Source organism: Drosophila biarmipes, chromosome 3L, assembly GCF_025231255.1.
Source record: "Drosophila biarmipes strain raj3 chromosome 3L, RU_DBia_V1.1, whole genome shotgun sequence".
Taxonomy (NCBI): domain Eukaryota; kingdom Metazoa; phylum Arthropoda; class Insecta; order Diptera; family Drosophilidae; genus Drosophila; species Drosophila biarmipes.
In genome coordinates this window covers 21,065,584-21,087,231 of record NC_066613.1, presented here as the reverse complement: position 1 = coordinate 21,087,231, position 21,648 = coordinate 21,065,584, and the positions used below count along the sequence as shown (strand labels likewise).

Below are 21,648 nucleotides of genomic sequence, written 5' to 3'. Positions count from 1 at the left end.
ACAGCTTTCCGTCGTTATCTAAAAATGTTGGTTAATTTCGTTAACTTAAAACATAAAACAGAACTAGTAATAATACTAGCACCAAAAGGCACATAATTTAATTCTTATTGAATTCTTACTTCTCTGATGTCTTGTATGAGCTCTTGCTAAAGGCATGGCAAAAGGGATACGCAGCGGCTCTCTCCGTACACATAAGTGCAAATACATTATAGACCAATAAAAAATTCAAAATGTAATATTATAAATATTACTGAATTAAATAAACTTAAAAAACCGTGACTACTTCCCCATTTCAGTGAACGCGCCCATTTTGTGTTATTAAAATACCAAAATCCCGCTGTCGGTAATATTTCGTCCGCACAGAATGGTCACACTGACAGGTGTATTCGAACTAAATAACACATTTCGGGCCTGAGAATATCAAAAGCAGGGAATTTAACTGGAATATATAGATGACCCGGCGCCATGTCCACTACGCAACGTCAGAAGCAGTTCGACAGGAATCGGAGCCGTGCGACTAACACAGCCAGCGGCAGCAGTGGGCCCAGCAACAACAGCAGCACCACTGTCGGCTCGAAAAATGTGGTTTCCCCGAATCAGCGCAAGCTGCAAACCTCGATGGAGCGCCTTCAGGTGCAGCAGGCCAACACAAGTCGCCGGGCGGCCGGCTCCAACTGGATGGCCGCCGCTGGAGCAGCAGCTGTCGGTAGCGAGAACCAGGAGGCGAATGTGGAGTCGGCTCCACTAACGAAATCGGCACGCATGCGCATCAAAAAGAAGGCACAGCGCAATCGCTACCTGGCCATGGACTGCGAGATGGTGGGCGTGGGACACAACGGCCAGGACGACATGCTGGCCCGCGTTTCCATCGTGAATCGTGTGGGCCAGGTGCTGCTGGACAAGCATGTGAAGCCGCGCATGGAGGTCACCGACTACAGGACCAGCGTCTCGGGCATTCGCCCGCAGGACATCGCCAACGGTGAGGAGTTCACCGCCGTGCAGAACGAGGTGGTCAAGCTGCTGCACGGCCGCATCCTGGTCGGACACGCCCTGGGCAACGATCTGGCCGTCCTGAGCATCCGCCATCCGTTCGACGATATACGCGACACGTCGCGCTACAAGCCGCTCTGCAAACTCGTCTCGAACGGCCACACGCCCAGCCTTAAGCGCCTGACCATGGCCGTCCTGGGCCAGGAGATCCAGACGGGCGAGCACAACTCGGTGGAGGATGCACGCGCCGCCATGGGAATTTACAATCGCATCGCCGCCGACTGGGAGAAGTACCTGGAGAAGAAGCGGCACCAGCAGCAGCACTACTAGCAGCCCAACAAGGGAGCCCCACTGCACTCAGGGGACGGAACGCGGTAGCCTTAAGTTATTTGTATAGACGTGGTTTCATTTACTGGAAACTGTTGTTTAATTCTATAAAACGTTACAACCTAAGCGGTCGCTGCTTTTTGGCGCATTTGTTCTTCTTTTAAATTGGGGGAACAACCCTTCAGGGGGGCTTTATATGATTGTGTAAAGTTAATTTTAGTCGAGTTAAACCTTTGTGGTATTTACATAGGCTGTGTTGATGATGTTTTGCGGAACGCGGGAAAATCCTTTAAGTTGTCGATTCTTAAGTGGCTACAAAGGATGTACATATGTAAACTTAAAACTTCGAATCCTATAATGATGCTCCAAAGGGCAAGCCCTAAGTTTTCATAATAAACCTTTAAACTACAATCAACCTAAGAAGCCTCCACCTCTTTGGGTGGAGTTTGGCTGGTGCTGCATCCGTGGATGGCCTCGTGTCGCTCCATTAGCTCCCGCCATGGGTCCTCCAGCATAGAGGGGTGAAAGTACTGTCCAGAGGAGCCGCCGCCCTGGTTATGCTCCCTGTTCTGGTGGTGGTTCCTCGGATTCTGGTCCCAGTTTGGTGGGTTCCGGCGATTGAAGTGGCCGCCTCGCCCGAAGTTCCTGCCCTGTCCGTAGGGCCGATGCCACTGCGTCTCCTGCGGTGATTTGTTCTGGTAGAAGTGCGGAGTATTCGTCTGGCCCTGCTTGTCCTCGTAAAAGCCAAAATTGGGATTTTGGGGCTTCTGTTGGCCACCAAATTGCTGGGATCTGTAGTCGGCGGACTGCGATGGATAGTGGCCGCCGCGCGGGGAGAAGGGCGGCGGATGGTTGAAGTTCTTGCGGGGGGTGCTCATTCTGGAGTTGTTCTGTGGTTTTTTATCACGCTTTTAGCATTTGTTGTTGAATAAAAAGTAAACAAAATTAATAAACGTTTTCAGTGTGACAGTTTTGCGGTAGCCAAGAAATACCACAAAATTATGGTGCGAAACTCGGCTAAACGATATTTTCGGGCATGTTAGTATGTTTTCTTGACAGACCTCTTGGTATCTTTTCACAGACCCACTCCGGTCACTTTAATATTCCGGAATATTTCGTAGCAGCGCGGTCGTCGTGCGGTCGGTCGGCTAAAATAAAGTGCATTTAACTGCAGTTGCTCTTGCTTCCCACACTCCTCGCCTCCAGTCCGAGTCTAATGCGCCAGCCAGGCGATATGTAAGCAAATTTGCACGCCCCTCGATCGGAAAAACCTGCGAACAGAGCACAAAAGAGGCGTCGCCTGCCGCAGGAGCCTTTCATCGAAATCTGGTCTTTGTCTGTGTGTTCGTGCGCCTGCATTCGTGTGTGTCTCTCCCTCTCTGTGTGTGTGAGTGTAGTGCTTGCCTGTGTGCGTGCCGCCGTTGCACCACCAAAAACAACAACAACAACAAGGGGAAGAAGAAATTGTGTTTTTGCTTACATTGTCAGAAAGAAGTAAATTAAATTATCAAAATTTGAACACAGCAGTTTTTACTCTTTCCAAAGCCCAGAATAAATTATTAATATAAAAAAGAAAACAACAAAAAAAATCATAGCCAGACAAAAGTAATTTCGATCGGCCCAGTTGCTGAGTGCAGCGCGTTCGGGAGCAGCGAAAAAAGGCAGCAGCCGCTTTGGATATCTTCAACGGAATCAAAGAGCAACTTTCAAGTTGCCCGGAACGCACCCGTGCCCTTTGCCGGACTGTATGGGGTACCCTCTCGCTGTCCCTTAGCACAGCGCTCCAAGCGGCGACCATCGAGGACGCCCTCGGCGGCGGCGGCTCCGGATCCCGGGGATTACAGGATCCAGGGGGAGGCGGCGGCGGAGGAGGAGGCGGCTCCGTCTCCGGCTCGAGCTCGGGTCGCTTTGCCACCATAATGGGCGCCGTTAAGTCGCGCCCCATCACCAGCGCCGATGTGGACGCCGATGAGCAGCTGCAGCATCCCCATCCGCACTCGCATTCGCAGTCACACCACCACCACCACTCGATGCGCAATGGCCACCAGCACAACGGCTCCATCTCCAGCGGCACGCTGCAGAAGCAGGATCTGCGCTACGACATCGGTTGCAGCTCCCAGTACCAGCACGTCCGGCAGCCCAGCCTGCGGAGCCGCAGCCAGCAGCCCATGCCGACCACGGACGAGCTGGACCGGCGATTCGCCAAAGTTCTGGTAAGATGAGATCTCGAATCCCTTGCTTTTTATGTTGCAGCTTAAAGTAGTATTTTTCAACATGTTTAAGATGAAAAGATCTAGTGATTGAACAAAGGATCCTGTTCTTACAATGTCTATCTATTATTTTTTAAATTTTTGGAAAAAGTGATTTTTTAAAATATAATAATGTAATAAATATTATATGTTTTTTTGGTTTATTAAAAGGAATTTGAAATATTTTTATAATCCATCTTTAAAAAAATTTCATCTCACTATTTTTACAAATTTAAATTTAAAAAAAAAGTGTTTAAAATACCAAGTAAACATTTATTCAAGTCCTCAAAATCTCGAAATTACAAATATTTATTTAAATTATAACTAAACTAAACTGCATTCAATATTTTCAATAGACCAAATAGGATGTAAAAATTAATTTAAAGAAAACGTTGCCTATATTTTGGAGGAATATGCGAAAGGTTAATAAAATCCTTTATGCGTTTGTTGACCTCAGAACATGTGTTTTAAGTCTACAAAAAATATGAATACCAAATTTATTAAAATATTAATATAAATATTGAATGACAAGGCTGTAATCTTTAGTTTTTAAAAAATCAAACTTTCTTTTATGACTAATCTTTAAGAATGTAAAGCTTTTAAGATTTCTTGGTACCAAACTTTTTCTAGTAAATCCCACGTTGAATATTTAGAAACAAATACACCCCTTTTTTTAAAGCGGTGAAATATTTGAATTTCACTGGAAAGTGTTTGTTTATATACAAGCTTTTTGGGAAATTGAGTTTATTAAGCGAATATATGTGGTGGCTGGCATATATATAGAGGGACTTAAGGATTGGCTTCCTGCCCCTGCCGCTGCCCCTCCTTCTTCCGCCCTCGCATTTGTTGCATGTGATTGATGACCTCATCGAGTGTGCGGCGACTTGTTCGCTTGAATTTTTGTCAGCCACTCACACATGTGCGGCCGCGAGTGTTTGCTGGTGTTCGTGAGTATCTCTGGGTTTGTATCTGCGCCTCTCCCCAGTTTTACTCGACTCTGTTCCGTTCTGTTCTCTGCTCCGGCTTGCACAACTCTCCAAGCACAGTGGAGTCGGGGGTTCCTAAGATCTGAAAGGCCAAAGGAGTTGGAGTTACAAAAGCCTCACCTAGTTTTATGTTCTATATTTCGTTCTTAATATCATATTGTTACGTATATAGCGGGTTTTAAGATCAAGGTATCTCGAAACTATTCAAAAAACAAAAGATTTTATCTGAGATTTATTAAAATTGTCTTCTATTTTTATTGCAATAACATAAAATATATTCTTTTTTAGAGACTTTAAACTTAGGATCTATATTGTGCTCACCGCAAGTGTGCTAGAACCACTGTGCCGAAAAAAAGGCGTGTGCCATCTAAAAATGTTTGTCATCCCACTGGATGGCTTTTTTCCCCGAACAAGACAAGGCGTAATTAAGATTTAACGAGTAAACGTATTGCCAAAAAATCAAATAAAACCAGGAATAGAGCGAAAAGCTCTCAGCTCTGACCGTCATAAAGCCGTAACAAATGATTGTGACCCACAGCCGCCATTTGATTCGGCTCCCTCGGCCCTACGTCCCCATTTCCCCCCCGAAAAGCCACTCCAATTCGGCATGCTAATGGCAATTAAAGCGAATTGATCGATTGTCGCCCTCTCTGTCGCACTGCAGCGCTGACTCACTGCTGCCGGCGGTACGGGTCCGCTCGCCTGCCCTCTCTTTCGCGCCCTCGGCGGCTGCTGAAGCTGCTGGACGGGATGATGGCTTCGAGATCTTGCGGCGGCTTATCTCCCTGACGAACTGAACAAAAGGGGGCAAGACGAGAGCAGAAATCTTTATTTATGTGGCGCAGCTTGAGTTCTCAGTTATCGGCAGTCAGTCAGTCGGTAATACGAGAAGTGCTCCCCCAACGGGTTTCCCACTTCTCTGCTCATTTTTGGCATTATGCCCATTCTCAAGATCTTTTGTTTTGATCTCAAGGCTGTAAATACTGTCCTGATCATACGGACAAGGTTATTAGCTTTATCGTTGAGGAAAAGTTGTTTCTGGTTTTATTACAGCTTTTTAAAGTCTTCCTGAGCTGATTTGAGTGATGCATAAATTTGATTATATCTTCTAAGTAAATTTCTCTGCTCATTCTCAAGATATTTCGCTTTGATCTTAAGGCCGTAAATACTGTCCTGACCATACGGACAAACGGACAAGTTTACTATCGTTATCGTGAAGGAAAAGTTATTTTTTGGGTTTTGTTAGAGATCTTATAAAACTTTTTTTTACCATTAAATATTTTTTTCTTTTGCTGATTTGAGTGGTATATAAATTTGAATATTCTCTGCTACTTTTTGGCATTATATCTTGAATACGATCTTGAGGCCTTAAGTATTTGCGTGTACATCTCGATAAGGAAGTACGTTTTATTACAGCCATTCCATTTGCGGTGACACGAAATATTGATTCGTTTGTAAAAGCCGTAAATACATATCACGTCATTGCTTCAAGATAAATTTAGGGAATCCCTTTAAGGATTAACATCTTGAAGACCTATTTTTAGGTTCTTAAATCAGGATTGCACTTCTGTTAGAGGATATTCTTTTAAACGGTTTTGTAATATTTCTTCTAAAAAGGAATCTTTGTTTACAGATCTTATCTATCAGAAAACCATGATATCGATTTAGCGGTCCTAATCGAATTCAATAACGATAATTCAAGGGTGTTCAAGATATTGACAGACCTTAGATAACATATTCCCTTCCCCCACTCACCTATTTGTTATTCTGGGTCTATTGTTTGTTCAAAATTCATTGCCTTCTTTTCGCACTCAAAATGTGTGTTTTCGTTTGTTTACCTTTGGCTGTTATTTTTTGTTTTCTCCATTTTTCGCCCCTCGGTGTGCTGTGTTTGTTTGCCATTTCGGTAGCATTGTGGAGGTGCTGTGTGCCGGGCCCTGGGGGCCTCGCCCTTGCCTTCGCCTTGTGTCTCCGGCTTGGCTAATTCGTGTTTACCTTAATTTAGGCAAATGTGCGACTCGCTGGCCCGCTGGCCCGTTGCCATTGAAGTGGACTTGACTGGACAACCGGAGACCAAATCGCCAGAGATCCAATGCGCCAGTCGCCTTTCGATTGAAGGCAATTGTTTGTCTGATTCATGGTTTAAAAATAACAGCAGACCGACCATTTTGCCGCTAATAATTCGCCTTTGGCTGGCTCTAATCAGACGCAGTTGCCTGCATGTGTTTCCGGTTAAATTCCGATTCTGCCGCGTGGGTTGATTGAACTTTGAATAGGGGGAGAGCAGATCTTCTATGCTCCAGGGGTGGAATCTATAGGGCACCATTTAAGCTGATCAAACAATGGGATCGTGGTTGAACTTCAGCAGAAATCCTAATATTATAAAGTGTAAATTAACCATTTTTCAAAATATTTAAATTATAATTTAAGGATTTTTACTAATACAGGGGAATAGAATAAATGTATTCTAAAATTGTATTAGTTTATCATTAAATCTTTTTAGTTTATGCCATCTGGAGAGTACCCTATATTTAAGTTATACCAGCTTCCAGCCGTGATGATACGGATATTTTCTTTATTTTACCAGATACAAGCTGTGATGTTTATTGTATCTCTCATCAAGATATTCGCACCACAAAGGCGAGAGTTTAACGCTGTTTATTTACTTATTCACTTAATTGCCTTAAAATTGGCACCAAGCCAATAAAATGCCCATAGTTTATCCAATTGAAAGTAAAAGCGTATTCATTGCAGCGCCAAAGAGCCGGCTCAAAGTATATGTGTAAATGCATAAAAATGTTAATTTGATTGCATTATTGGCGGCATTAACTTTCAAGAGACTTATCTGCGGTCCATGTTGTGGGTGTCATTATTCACAGACATGGGCATAAATAAAAGTATAGAGAAAGACACAAAGACTAACCGCATCTTTGCCCCATCACCGATCGCTTACCAGCTTTCCCAGGCGCACCAACTTTCACTCGCCTAATCATCGTTGCCCAAGAGTCTTGGGCCTAGAATCTATATCTATAAACAATTGCCTGCAGGGGCGTAGGGGTGGGCTGACTCAGGGTTAGCCGTCTCCCTAATGACATTTTCAATGGCTGACAGACCGCAAACCGCAGTGAGCCACAACTCTTATTGTTGTTAATACTGTTAAGCCCTCCTTGGCCGGGCGAGGGAAGGCTTAAAAATAAAAAAAAATATTTTTTAAAAGATTTCAATTAACTTAAAAAACTTCTTATTACAAATTTTTTGGTTCTCTACCAACACTAAAAAAAAATAATAATAAAATTATTTGTAATTTCCTAAATACTTTTCCAAACTCTTCGCACAGCCCTCGTTGCATGCAACATCCATTCAATAAATTGATGGCTTTGTTCAACGCATTGTCCATTTGGCTTGGCATTATCTAACGGCAGCTTTGCCTCTGCAAAAAAATGTGGCTTCCACATTATGAGAGCCTCTTTATCTGCCTTGTAGGGCAAACATAGGTTTATCTTTGCTTTTCACTTCCTTTGCGGTCCGCAAAAAGACCACTGCGAAAAAGAACTGCTAATGATAAAAACATAGGACCATCTGTTTTTTTATGCGGAAAATAGTGGATAAATGGTAATCGTCTTTGGACTTCATGGGAATCTCATGTAAGATAAAAACTGACCCAAAGGAAATCGCTAGTTTGCAGATCTTTCATAACTCAAAGAGATAACATGACCGAAACTAAAGAAACCGTCTTTGTCATATTCCTTTCTTAAACCTTTCCTTACCAAAAAAATTAGTCATTGTATTTCGCACGTGTCTTTGGCATCGGCATCTTTTGGTTTTTTGTATCCAGGAAATAGCAAAAAGATTTCAGATTCTGAGAAGAAAGTGTTTGCTTTTTAAAAAACATGTGTGTGCAGTTCTTAAAAAGTCTTTTCATATTATGCCACATTTTGTGAGTCACGTAAATTAAAAAAATTAGATAATAAAATATAGTAGCTCGCAATAGTTTAATAATTCCTTTGCGAAATGGGTTTTTACTGAAACTTAAACTGACGTGTTTGATTGACTCACTAAGCACATGTGTTTACTATTCTGTTGGTGTTCATGACTCGCATGAAAATCACTTTATAGTGGACCATGTGGTTTGTTCTTTATATGGGAAGAAATTGATAGATGGTTTTACTTTTATTGAACTTCGATTTTTGAATCATTCCCTGTCATTACTGTATTTTTAAAATATATTTTTCTTAGTCACTACTAAGTACCAAGTGAACATCATATATGGTGTAGTTTTCCTATAACAAGTACCTCCAGAGCTTACTCATTTGGCATGGCCGTAGACAGATCCAAATTGAAGGGGGGAGCGAGGCTTACGATCCATTATGCATACACACACAAACGCAGATAGAGGGATACGAAAATAAAACAAATTTAAAATGCGTATCCGGTATGACGGTCAAGTAATTCCTTATGTACACCGGTGTATACTACTATATGTACTACTATATGTACATACATGGTGTCCAATTATATAGTAAATTTTCGCTTTCTGAGCCCGACTGCCCTGGCATAAATATGGAAGAGAGCTCTCGTCTTTGTCACCTTGTTTATTATTCCCTCTTTTTATGCACTCTTTTATTTACTTATTTATTGTTTTGTTATTTTGAAAAGCGCGTCGAGGCAAATCACTCAGTCTGATGGGCCCAGACCGTAACGGACAGTGGACAATGGACTGGGAGTGGGAGTGGGAGTTGGGGGCCCAGTGGCTCACCCATAACATTGCAATTAATTAATCAATACATTTTGCAATCATTCTCGCGCTCATTCATATACATTTCCCCGGCCATGGGAAATATATTGCAATCAATTTCAGCAATGAGCACGTATAAAAAATTAACAAAGCCAAAAGTTAAGATAATTGTAATAATTGTTTAGCTCAATTAACACTGCGATGAAGTACGGGGCTCCATGTAAATTTGCAGTAATTGAATGAGAAAAAGTATTGTTCATTAACATTATCTGGTGAATAAAATACATCTTGGGCCTTGGAATAAATGAGGAAATTGAGCACGGAGATTCACAAATAAGATTAAGTATTACCTGATCTTACTATGCCTACAGATTTATAGGTTTAATCTTGATGCAATCTTTAGAGGGGTATATCTGATGACTCTTTTTATTAAATACGAATTTAAATGTATATTATTATTTATTATATTATTATTTAATCTAATATTATTTACAATATTATAACAACAAGATGGTTAAATACACTTTTGAAGCGCGTTTTTTATGATATTTTTCCATCCTGGGCTCGAAATGTTCTAATTAATTCTATTGGTGATCCGTGCATTTCAACGCACTGAATAGCACTTTGTTCGGAATGGGTTCTTCCAATGCTGCGAGGGTATACATTTTGCATTTTTTCCGTGGACCCCTCCATCCGTACCACTCCCTTTCCTGCTCGCATCCCATTGCTGAGTGTGTGTGCCTCTAATTAGAACTTCCAACTGCAGCTGCACCCATAAAAAAGGAGAAAAAGTGGAAAATTAAATTGAAGTCACGTAAGCATATTTGCCGATTTCATTATTGTGCATTCCCTGCCGTTAAATGGTACATTTAACCATTTTACACAATTGTCTGCAGTTGAGCAGGTAAATTGGTTCTGAGTATTTGCTTTTTCTTTGTGGTTCACTGAGCTGCAGCTTTCATTTGATACGTGACACCATTGGCTGGGTTTTTATTAAGATAAATATATATTTGATGATCCTTTGATTAATCAAATGCAAAAGTTTCCCTTTTAAATATAACTAGGGAAATAGAGCAAAACCTTGTCGCCTCTTTGAATAATTTCTCCTTTTTGTTGGCTTTTCTGTATGGGGTGGTGACTCTTTTCCCTAATCTTATGATCCACCATCAGCAGCTGAAGTAATTCAATATTTACCTGAGCGGGCAAACAGTGCTCCGCTGAAATAACTCCTGGGATGCAAGACTGGAGACCCTAATGGGCCGTAATAAACGGCGTATTTAGGGCTTTAATGGGCTTTCCAATTCGCTGAGTGCCATTTCTAGCTTCAGGCAGCTTTTACCATTTAAAAAATATATATCAGTTTATCTGAGGATCAACACTTACTAATTGTTTTCTTTTCTTTCTTTATCTGTTTGTAACAGGCTTCGATGGACTTGCCACCGGATAAGGCAAAGCTGCTTCGCAACTACGATGACGAGAAGAAATGGGACATGATATGTGATCAAGTAAGTAATATTGCTAAGGGTAGAAAGGAAGTTCTAGAACCTAGATACAAGTCACTTGCTTATGAGCACAAATCAGAGCATTATTCATTATGGCTTCTGTAAAAAAGTAGAAATATAATACAACATTAAATAAACTTACCAATGATGAATAACAAATGACGGGTCACTAAGCAAAAAAAGATTAAATAATGTGTTTCCTAAAATAAATTAATTTGCTCATAAAATATGTGCCTCTGTTTTTGCATATTAATCATAAGTATTATGATAAAACCTAAACTTTCAGAGATGTTGACATATTATGTTATATACTTTTGCCTGGCATGGCATTTAGAACACTCATTTAAATATAATTTTTGCTAAAAACACTTCGCTATCAGAGTATGAACTTCCTGTGAGCGTTTTGCAGATTGTAAGCGTTTCTACTCCCAGAGGAGCACTTTGGACCCTTCCTCGGGCGCAGTTCAGAAGGGGTTACTCCAGAAGCATGGGTATGGCTGGGCAGGGGCTGTCGACACCTTGAACACTGACCTTTGGGCTGCACTTGGGGAAGGAGCTGGGGAGGGTCGAGTGGAGCGGGCGCCGCTCTAATTAAGCTCCACCAAATGGCTTTGCGCAATGAAATTGTGTGCGCGTAGGCCAGATGGAATGCCCAAGGCGTTCATGCGCTGAGCAACTTTACGAAATTCTCCTTCAATTAGCAACTGCCAACGGGGTGGTGAGTAGATCAGCCAGGTCAACTCAGGGGAAATCTCGATAAAAAGGTACACAAAAGCTGAAAGCTATCAGTAGTTTGTTCTTAAACAATCGATTTCTGCGAAATGCACATACAAGTGTGATAATAACTTAGGCTCAACCACAAGCAAACATAGTATTATCAGGTATTCCACTGTTTATTTCTACGAAGTTCCGATGATTGTAATCTTAAACATTAAAAATTCTTTTAAGCTGACGAACTTGTAGTCGCAGTACTTGGGAATTTATATATAAATAATGACATAAGTTAACGATAAACAAGTTTATATTATGATATAAAACACATTTATATCTCGTTTTTAAGCTTAAGTTTAGACATATTTCGCATGGCTAACAACGGACAGTCGTTTAACAATGATTGCTGACCTGGCACTAATAAATTGTAGGACATGTGTTTAAATACATGGGTCTGTCCGTCGAGATAGATAATTATATATACCTGCATTGTGTATCAGCTTTTTGAATCATTATGCAGTGCGTGCTGTTTTGTCGCTCGGGCTTTTTGATGTTTTTTGTCGACTTTTTTCCGCTTCACACACCAGAGTGTTTAATGATTTAAATTCGCTCGCTGAATCCAAAACACCGAAACATTTCGGCAACGAGAGCGCGGCTCTAAATGGCTTTAGAATTGGGCAGTAAATGGCATGTGTTCGAGTGTTGTATGCTATATGGACAAATCCAGATTGCGTGCTTTTTTCACTGCTGCTGTTTTTGGAATATGACGAAACTATTAACGTGTGCGCCAGAGCGTGCCCCTCTTTGGTGGATTCTATCCATCCATCCAACCAAGCAACCATCTACTAGCTATCTATCCATCTCGCTTGTAACTGGGTCACTGAATTTTCAAGAGCTGCACCTAGGAAAATAACAACGGAAAACAACGGCGATGCCAAGCATAATATATTCGCCATCGGCATTTCGGTGAAGTAGCTCTCGAAAAAATACAAAACAAAAAAAGCGACAAAAAATGGAGGCAGGAATGCTCAGCACTCTTCGAAAACCTGGTGCTCGCGTCAAACATTTTCTGCCATACGATAAAATATCATAAACACCCAACACGGCTTTCAACGTTGTTCCTACGACCATTGTTGTTGTCCACGGCGACGTCGCCGGTTCCTTAACCGCCTGCATGCCTGCAGCCCAGACCTGTTTTCCATAACTCAGGCCCACTGCACTGTGGACCACGAATTGGGAAAAGGTAAAGCAAAGCCATTAGAGGTGATGCCAACAACTGCGAAAATTGGGCTTTACAAGTTTGGCTAAGGGAGAGAAGGGTAATAACTTTCTAGGCCGATGATTTAATGGTGGAAAAATTAATGTTCTACCTAAATTTACAAAATAACAAACAAATTCTGATACTCCACATTTGAGTATACATTTATTGCGATGACTTATGATTACATAAATCTGTAGGTTATTCATAATGTAGTACGATTCACTGTTTAAGTAAAAATATAAAATTTAAAACGATCCAAATAAGTACTTTTAACTACACTGAAAAAGGTATTTTTTATTAATTTTAAGAAATTTTAAGTGTTTTTTTTTCATTTTTGAACTCCAATTGTGAAGGAAAAGTGTGAAAAACCTCATTGATTGAAATCATATTAAGCATTGAAATATTTCCTCAAACTCCTCTTCATTTTTTTTTCTTCAAAAGGTTAAAAATATTTCTTCTTGAAAAAGTTAAAATTTGTTCTTTTAGAAAAAGTTAGAAATTTGTTTCTTCTTGAAATTTTTCTTCTAGAAAAAACTACAATATTTATCTTTTTGAAAATTTTTAATATTTTTGTCCTGAAAAAAGGTACAACTTTTTGAACTGGAAAAAGGTACAACTTTTTCTACGGGGAAAAAATATAATTTTTTTAATTTTTACATTTTTTCCTCTTGAAAGGCTTAAATTGTAATATTATTAGCAGCATTTGCATATCCTGTTTCCACTGTTCCACTCTAACTTAGTCTAGTCATGAAAATGAATGAAAACGCAGCCCACTGACAGACGGACGGACAGACATTGGGACGGACAGGTCCGGCGATGACGGTGGGATGGGGTACTGGTGGCCTGGTGGAGTGGTGGGTTGTGGAGGAGGCGAAGCTAGCCACTCGAGGACGTGGAGCGAAGTGAGGCCAATCCCATGCACTCGGCCTCTCGGTGCTCGCTCGTCTTCCTGTCTCGGCTCCCCAGTTGCTCTTCGTGCTCACAGTGACAAAATGCAAATTATTATGACGGCGATAAATTGCAGTTTTTAATCGCTGGAGAGCCGCTTGCAGCGGTTTACATATCCGTACACGTAGAGGAGTATCTGTGCCTGTATGGATGCCGATACGTTTACTCCTCCCGCCCTCTTCCTCGACGGGGAAAAAGAATCAAACTGGTTTTCTGAGTCTCTAGCTGCAGTTCGAACCCAATCCCAAACCCAAAACCCACACATAGTTTCGGTTGTTGTCATGCGTTGGCCGCTGGTGCTGTTTTTGTGGCTTTTGGTGGCTGCCTTAGTTGTTGGCATAGTTAAACAAAGCCCCAAACAACAACAAACAGACGCAGGCCGAAAACAAGTATACCACGCTTCATGCTTAAAAATGTTTAAAGTTAGGCAAGCCATCGATGCTTATGTGATCGGGAGGGGGGGAAATCCGAGAGATACTACAGAGGGGTGTGTGGATTGCGGTAACCATAAACATGTACAAAAATATGTGCAGTTAAAGCACAGAAAGAAAGAAAAACAAAAGTAAAAGCCGCCAAGTCTCGGTCTAGTGTTAATGCATGTGGAATCGCTGGAAAATCCCCGATCCTCCTCGAGGTGCCCCCAGATCGCTGATAGTTCATTGAACAGCGACTTGGGTAACTCCGCTGGAGATGATATTAGTGGCAATTAATGTGATAGGGGGAGCAATTAGTAATTAGGAAGCGAATATAGTGTTTCTGGAGTTGGAAAGCGGTTGATAATCGCTTTTGAAAGCGCTAAAGTATACAATCTACAAGATAAACCCAACCTAAATTATGTTTCAATCAGTTGGGGTTACAAAACACAAGTGGATTTAGGTGTTACCATGGGTAGATTATGGTCAATTAAACTATTTTGACCTTTGCCAGCTGTCAGTCAACTGTGTAACATAAAATCAATTAATACAAAGTTCAGTCGTCCAACAAGTTTTTCTGCTCAATGTGGTAATACCATTTTAATCCAACATTCCTTAACATTGCCTTGTACTAAATTGTAAGTTGCATAATAGTTATTTTAAATTATTTTACTAATTCACTTATGTTTCTTTGTTGATTTCAGGAAATGGTGCAGGCCAAGGATCCGCCCTCACATTACTTGAGTAAACTGCGAACATACTTGGACCCGAAGGCCTCCAGGAGTCATCGGGTACGTTAAATTTACAAGCCTCTTTCATCTCTAGCTTCCTGTAGTTGTTTCTAACGTGTGGTTTCTGGTTGTCTTTAAAAATTAAAAGTAATAAAATAAAGTTCATTCAACTCTTTAATCAACTATTAGGCCTAGCTAATGAAAAACCGAACGTTAATAACCCTTTCTTAAAATCGAAATCTGTTGATCCAATATTAATGTGTAAATTTCATTTCTCTACTCACAACACTGACAACACACCACGATTCCCACACTCTCTCCACTTTCTTCCTGTTTCTTCCCATCTTTCTCTGTCTCTATTTGTTTACCTCCTGGCACCTGCACTATCCCGAACCGATCCTCGTCCTGGTCCTCCCGCTGTTGATTCCGCATCCTGTCGCCTGTGTTTCCGGCCACCCGTGCTCCAATCTTCCCATCCTCCACTCCACTCCACTCCACCCTCTCTCTCTCTTTGTACACTTACAGCTTTATCTCTTCTACTTTCTTTGTCAGAAACGGAAAATGGTCGGCGAGTCCACGTCCACCCAGGTGCTCCGGGATCTGGAGATCTCACTGCGCACGAACCACATCGAGTGGGTGAAGGAGTTCCTGGACGACACGAACCAGGGCCTGGATGCCCTGGTCGATTATCTCAGCTTCCGGCTGCAGATGATGCGGCACGAGCAGCGCCTCCAGGGTGTCCTGTGTGCCTCTGAGGAGCGACTGAATCTCACGAGCGGCGGCGATGGCGGTGAGATGGTGATCGGCAACAGTAGTTCCCTAAGTCCCGGCGGCGGAGGAGGTGTCATGTCCCACGGCGGCAGTACAGGTCATGCGCTGGCCAATGGCACTCTGGATTCGAGGCAACAGCACGGGAACACGCTGTCCTACGGATTCCTGCGACCCACCCTTTCCGATGCCCTCGACAGTCCCAGTTTGAAGCGGAGGTCACGGCACATTGCCAAACTGAACATGGGCGCCGCCACGGACGACATCCATGTGTCCATCATGTGCCTGCGTGCCATCATGAACAATAAGTATGGCTTTAACATGGTCATCCAGCATCGCGAGGCCATCAACTGCATCGCCCTGAGTCTCATCCACAAGTCGCTGAGAACGAAGGCCCTGGTCCTGGAGCTGCTGGCGGCCATTTGCCTGGTGAAGGGCGGGCACGAGATCATTTTGGGCTCGTTCGACAACTTCAAGGATGTGTGTCAGGAGAAGCGGCGCTTCCAGACCCTCATGGAGTACTTCATGAACTTCGAGGCCTTCAACATAGACTTCATGGTTGCGTGCATGCAGTTCATGAACATAGTGGTGCACTCGGTGGAGGACATGAACTACCGGGTGCATCTGCAGTACGAGTTCACGGCTCTGGGCCTGGACAAGTATCTGGAGCGGATTCGGCTGACAGAGTCGGAGGAGCTTAAGGTACAGATCTCGGCCTATTTGGACAACGTCTTCGATGTGGCCGCCTTGATGGAGGATTCCGAGACGAAGACATCGGCCCTGGAGCGAGTCCAGGAGCTGGAGGATCAGTTGGAGCGAGAGATCGATCGTAACTCGGAGGTCCTCTACAAGTATGCGGAATTGGAGTCCGAGAATCTCACGTTGAAAACGGAGCGGGAACAGCTGGCGATGATTCGTCAAAAGCTGGAGGAGGAACTCACAGTCATGCAGCGGATGTTGCAGCACAACGAGCAGGAGTTGAAGAAGCGGGACACCCTGCTGCACACAAAGAACATGGAGCTGCAAACGCTCACACGCTCTCTGCCGCGATCCGCCTCCAGTGGAGATGGTTCTCTGGTGAACGGTGGCCTCGTGGCTGGTACCTCCTCGGGGGCAGCCTCGCTTACCTTGCCACCACCCCCGCCTCCAATGCCCGCCTCACCCACCATGTCAGCAGCTCCGCCGCCGCCACCACCGCCAGCCCCTCCGGCTCCGCCACCACCGCCAATGATGCCGGGCATCAGTCCGCTGGGCAGTCCAAATGGTAGCCTTACCTCGACGGTGCCATCGCCACCACATGCCCCTCCCATGCTTGGCTCCTTCCAACCACCACCGCCCCCAGTGGCCGGCTCTATGCCCGCTCCCGATGGCGCCATGACCATCAAGCGCAAGGTTCCCACCAAGTACAAGCTACCCACCTTGAACTGGATAGCTTTGAAGCCTAATCAGGTAAGATCAACGGGATCAAGTCATACATTCATTCAATTAATTAACTCTTTACTTAACCAGGTGCGTGGCACAATCTTCAATGAGCTGGATGACGAAAAGATCTTCAAGCAAATCGACTTCAACGAGTTCGAGGAGCGATTCAAGATCGGCATTGGCGGCGCCTTGCGCAATGGCAGCAGTGGGACCGAGGTCGATGGGTCGCTGCAGTCCAGCAAACGCTTCAAGAGGCCCGACAATGTGTCGCTACTGGAGCACACGAGGTTAAGAAACATTGGTGAGTAATCAATATATATTTAAAAACGTATATGATTAAAACAAGTTTTCCATCCCTCAGCAATCTCCCGTCGCAAGCTGGGCATGCCCATTGACGATGTCATCGCTGCCATCCATGGCCTGGACCTGAAGAAACTCTCGCTGGAGAACGTTGAGCTGCTGCAGAAGATGGTGCCCACGGATGCCGAGGTCAAGTCCTACAAGGAGTACATCATCGAGCGCAAGGACCAGCAGCTGCTCACCGAAGAGGACAAGTTCATGCTGCAGTTGTCGCGCGTGGAGCGCATCTCGTCCAAGCTGGCCATCATGAACTACATGGGCAATTTCGTTGATAGCGTTCATCTTATTAGCCCGGTAAGCAAACACATAAGGAGGTCTATTTGAATAGCCCTAGTTTTGCAATTATGAAATCTAAAACTAGGTTAAACAGCAGATTTCTAAGGCGCATTTGCTTAGTCAGCTGTCTCTGTTCTGCTTGTTTATTATTTATTTTGCACAATGTTACAAAAAACGTATGATGTGCCACTGTTTATTTACAAAACTAAAATCCAGTCAATAAAATTGAGTATTTAACAGCAGGCGCTTCATAGAGATAAAATATGTTTTAATATTGTTTTTTAAAACCAAATGCTAATAATATATTATTCATTTCAGCAAGTGCAATCGATAGCTGGAGCTTCGACTTCCCTTAAACAATCGCGGAAATTCAAGGCGGTTTTGGAAATAGTCCTGGCCTTTGGCAACTATCTCAACAGCAATAAGCGGGGACCAGCATACGGCTTCAAACTGCAATCGCTGGACACGCTGATCGATACGAAATCCACGGATAAGCGGTCATCACTGCTGCACTATATAGTGGCCACCATTCGGGCCAAGTTCCCGGAGCTGCTTAACTTCGAGAGCGAGCTGTATGGCACAGACAAGGCTGCGTCGGTGGCCCTGGAGAATGTGGTGGCCGATGTTCAGGAGCTGGAGAAGGGCATGGATCTGGTGCGCAAGGAGGCGGAGCTGCGGGTGAAGGGTGCCCAGACGCATATACTGCGGGACTTCCTCAACAACAGCGAGGACAAGCTGAAGAAGATCAAGAGCGACCTGCGGCATGCACAGGAAGCCTTCAAGGAGTGCGTGGAGTACTTTGGTGATTCCTCGCGGAATGCCGATGCGGCTGCCTTCTTTGCGCTTATCGTGCGCTTCACAAGAGCCTTTAAGGTGGGTCTACATGAGAAGATTTTTAAAAACATTCTACTTATGTGATAACTTTGTAACCTTTAGCAACTCGACCAGGAGAACGAGCAGCGTCTGCGGCTGGAGAAGGCCGCCGCGTTGGCTGCTTCCAAAAAGGAGAGCGACCAGGTGCTCATGCGCAACAAGGTGAACCAGAAGAAGCAACAGGTGAGTGGCAGAGATCGAGCACGAAGCGCAAGCCAGTAGTCCCTCCAACCCAGGGTGGCCCAAGTCCCTCGAATCGGTTCCATATCTAATCTAATCTGTCATTGCACCTGATAACCTGTTATGATTTCTTCTGATCTCATTTGATTTGATTTATGCAGCAAATACATTGCCTGCTCGACTTTGCCAATCAGCAACAGAAGCAGCAGCTTGCCCAATCGTAGCATCCACCCACCGGCAACTTCCTCACCTCAGTCTAAGCACGTTAACTTGGTTATTTGGTTGACTCACACAAATCACACCACACCTCTGTCTAATACTCAACTGGGGATAGGAACTCGAGGGGGACTTGGTCTCAGCCCGTGCCCCAAATCCCCGTAAAATCCATCACAAAAAAAACCGAACCACCATCCTCTACCACCTAGTTGTTGCCCTCTGTGGGGCGGCATGTGACGGGATTTGTTTTGTGTAAAGTTCCCACATTAGCGTAAGTCGCCTGGCTTGTCTCTACTTGTCTGCTAACACTGTGTTTGTTCAAACTAATCCTCCCCCATTGTGTTGCCTAATCCCCGCTAATTCCACTGATAAATCCAATCCACTTTGACTGTGATCTCACATGTGTGGCTTTCCGCATTTTGGATTCGTGCCAGGACGCGCACGCAGCCAAATGTTTTCTTGTTTTTTGTATATTGTACTTTAAAAGACTCTTAATACATATAAAAACATGTACACTAAACCTTAAAGCTTAAATAAAAAATATTCTATATATACTCATTGAATAGTATAAATTCAATTAACAATAACTTATAAATTCAAACAAACCTTAAACAAGAATAAAAGTTGAATTGCTTTAATATCCCCCGATCCCAAACATTTTTAATCCACTTTTATTTATAAAACTGTGTTCCTTGGTGTTGGTTTACCGTGTCTAATGTTAACCTGTTTCTTTTTCTTCTAATCCCCGTCCGGCTTGACCACGCTGTGCTCCCAAAAAAAAACCCAAATGCAAACAGTTGCCCTCAAACGGCGCGTTATCCTTGCAGGAGGCGGTCATCAACGAGCTGAAGAGCAAGGCGCACTCTGTGCGCGAGAAGAAGCTGCTGCAGCAGGACGAGGTGTACAACGGAGCCCTGGAGGACATCCTGCTGGGGCTGAAGAGCGAGCCGTACCGGCGGGCAGATGCAGTGCGGCGGTCGCAGCGCCGGAGGATCGACAATAATCGTCTGTCGCGCACCCTGGAGGAAATGGATTGCTAGGCAGGAAATCAAGATCGATGCAGCGACGACGACGACGACGACGACGGGGCAATGGCAACGAATCGAAAATCAAAATTCACACTGAAACAAAAACGGAAATGAGAACATTACAGATACTGCAATATGTGATTGGGCGATTAAATTGTTTTCGACACACCCGTACACACAAAACACAAACTCACATTCCCTTCCATACAAAACCTTTTACTTTCGAATATTTTCCAATTTAACTATAAGACCAGTCGGATACGACCCACCGTATCTCACAATCCCAATATACCCAATGGAACTTTGAGCACCGACAAACCAAGCACAGGATCCATCCCTTCTGTGAATCTCGCCTTAAATTTTGAGAGACATTTTTTATCGCCAAAATTTTGTTTTTAAAAGCGCATTTTAATTTGGTTGCTTAGAGCTTAAGTTGAACTTGAAAATTCGAACGGTGTATTTATCAAATCTTTTATTGTTAAATAATGCTTTAAATTTTAATCTGTGTACATATATATACAAGCATATATATAACTATATATGTTCTAATTATTTTAATTTTTTACCCTTAAGTCTTAACCAAATTTGGAATAGCTTGCTGCATCCATCCGAGATGGCAAAACCGCATGAATACGGAGAACCAAACTCCGCACTTTAATTAATTTTATCTTTTTAGTGAGTCAAGTAAGCAATGAATTGTACGAGAAGAGAGATGATGCATTAAACTTTTGTATATTTTCCTATTTAAATTACTTCTAATTTTATTCGTATTTTGTTTCACTCCGCACACAGCCAGCTACGAAAGTCCAAACGAAGCGCCAAAATATTGCTAACCAGAAGAAATCATTTTTAGAATGTTTTACACTTACAAAGCTACACATTTTATAGAATTTTATTAGAACTTTTATACAAACGATATATACAACTATATTAACAGATATTCCATTTATGAGCCAATTTATTCTCACGAGCCACAAACAAATTGACGAAGACTGATATGAAGCAGTTAACTATAAAGCAGCAAAGGATAAAAACAAAATAACACGCAAACATAATTATTGAAAAGCTTTTGTAATCTCTTTCGGATAGTGTCTTCTCTCGATATATACCTAGATATAAATTTAAAAAATGCAATAACGAATTTAGTTGAACTATAAGCACAGTTTTATTGTATTTACATATTACAAGTGCCATCGGCATCCTTATGCATATCCTTTCAATATCTTGTTCTCTTTAATTTGCCAAAAGAAGGAAATAGCGCAAACTAAGACGAGGGCGTTTTAATGCAAACTTACACGATTAGCACGCTCTGCATTGTTAGTTCTTAAATATTGTGTTATTTATTTTGATAAGACGCGCCAGCATGGTATACCACGTACGAAAGAGAAGGGAAACGATATATAAAATATAAAATGCAAGATTTTTTGTACACACATTTACATGACTATATTGAACACTCGAACTATTTTAAATAAATTATTATTAACCCAATAAACTAGCCAAAACAAGAAAGTGTGTTTTTATTGTGTCGTATTATCTCTTTTTTGATACGAAACTAAGGTTTTTAAGTTTAAAACTATTCGTAAGAAGGAACCCAATAAGCAGATCCTAAAGTATTACCAAATTTAAAAAATCCCAGTTTTATGAGAACAGAAAACAGTCTCTTAAAAAA

The 21,648-nt window shown here is 42.7% G+C and overlaps 3 protein-coding genes across 8 annotated transcripts; 2 read left to right on the top strand and 1 right to left on the bottom strand.

Moving 5' to 3' along the window:
* The first annotated feature begins 353 nt into the window (after positions 1 to 353).
* On the top strand, positions 354 to 1,443 carry LOC108035649 (RNA exonuclease 4). The gene has a single exon (XM_017111355.3). It carries the CDS (start codon positions 466 to 468, stop codon positions 1,318 to 1,320), a length of 855 nt encoding a protein of 284 aa, XP_016966844.1. The 5' UTR covers positions 354 to 465; the 3' UTR covers positions 1,321 to 1,443.
* LOC108035650 (uncharacterized) lies at positions 1,394 to 2,308 on the bottom strand. The gene has a single exon (XM_017111356.3). It carries the CDS (start codon positions 2,193 to 2,195, stop codon positions 1,734 to 1,736), a length of 462 nt encoding a protein of 153 aa, XP_016966845.1. The 5' UTR covers positions 2,196 to 2,308; the 3' UTR covers positions 1,394 to 1,733.
* Positions 2,309 to 2,949: 641 nt separating this feature from the next.
* On the top strand, positions 2,950 to 20,725 carry LOC108035166 (formin-like protein). 6 transcript variants are annotated; one of them, XR_001768761.3, is made up of 10 exons: positions 3,127 to 3,530; positions 10,709 to 10,792; positions 14,827 to 14,913; positions 15,406 to 17,070; positions 17,131 to 17,344; positions 17,405 to 17,697; positions 17,998 to 18,552; positions 18,616 to 18,735; positions 18,894 to 19,219; positions 19,746 to 19,878. XR_001768761.3 is itself a non-coding variant. In XM_017110628.3 (9 exons), the coding sequence occupies exons 1-9, from the start codon at positions 3,237 to 3,239 to the stop codon at positions 19,986 to 19,988; spliced, it is 3,555 nt and encodes a 1,184-aa protein (XP_016966117.1). In that variant the 5' UTR covers positions 2,950 to 3,236; the 3' UTR covers positions 19,989 to 20,725. The 6 variants fall into 6 exon arrangements, 4 of the variants coding, with proteins under 4 accessions (XP_016966117.1, XP_016966116.1, XP_016966115.1 ...); XR_001768760.3 differs by having other exon boundaries at positions 15,379 to 17,070; XM_017110628.3 differs by lacking the exon at positions 18,894 to 19,219 and having other exon boundaries at positions 2,950 to 3,530; positions 19,746 to 20,725.
* Positions 20,726 to 21,648: the final 923 nt, after the last annotated feature.

What these genes read in the sequence shown, in the direction of transcription:
- LOC108035166 (XM_017110627.3), top strand. Translation starts at nt 3,237, where the DNA reads ATGGGCGCCGTTAAGTCGCGCCCCATCACCAGCGCCGATGTGGACGCC. An exon ending in GGGACATGATATGTGATCAA is followed by an intron (nt 10,793 to 14,826) that starts GTAAGTAATATT and finishes TGTTGATTTCAG; the next exon opens with GAAATGGTGCAGGCCAAGGA. An exon ending in CACGAGGTTAAGAAACATTG is followed by an intron (nt 17,345 to 17,404) that starts GTGAGTAATCAA and finishes TCCATCCCTCAG; the next exon opens with CAATCTCCCGTCGCAAGCTG.
- LOC108035649 (XM_017111355.3), top strand. Translation starts at nt 466, where the DNA reads ATGTCCACTACGCAACGTCAGAAGCAGTTCGACAGGAATCGGAGCCGT.
- LOC108035650 (XM_017111356.3), bottom strand. Translation starts at nt 2,195, where the DNA reads ATGAGCACCCCCCGCAAGAACTTCAACCATCCGCCGCCCTTCTCCCCG.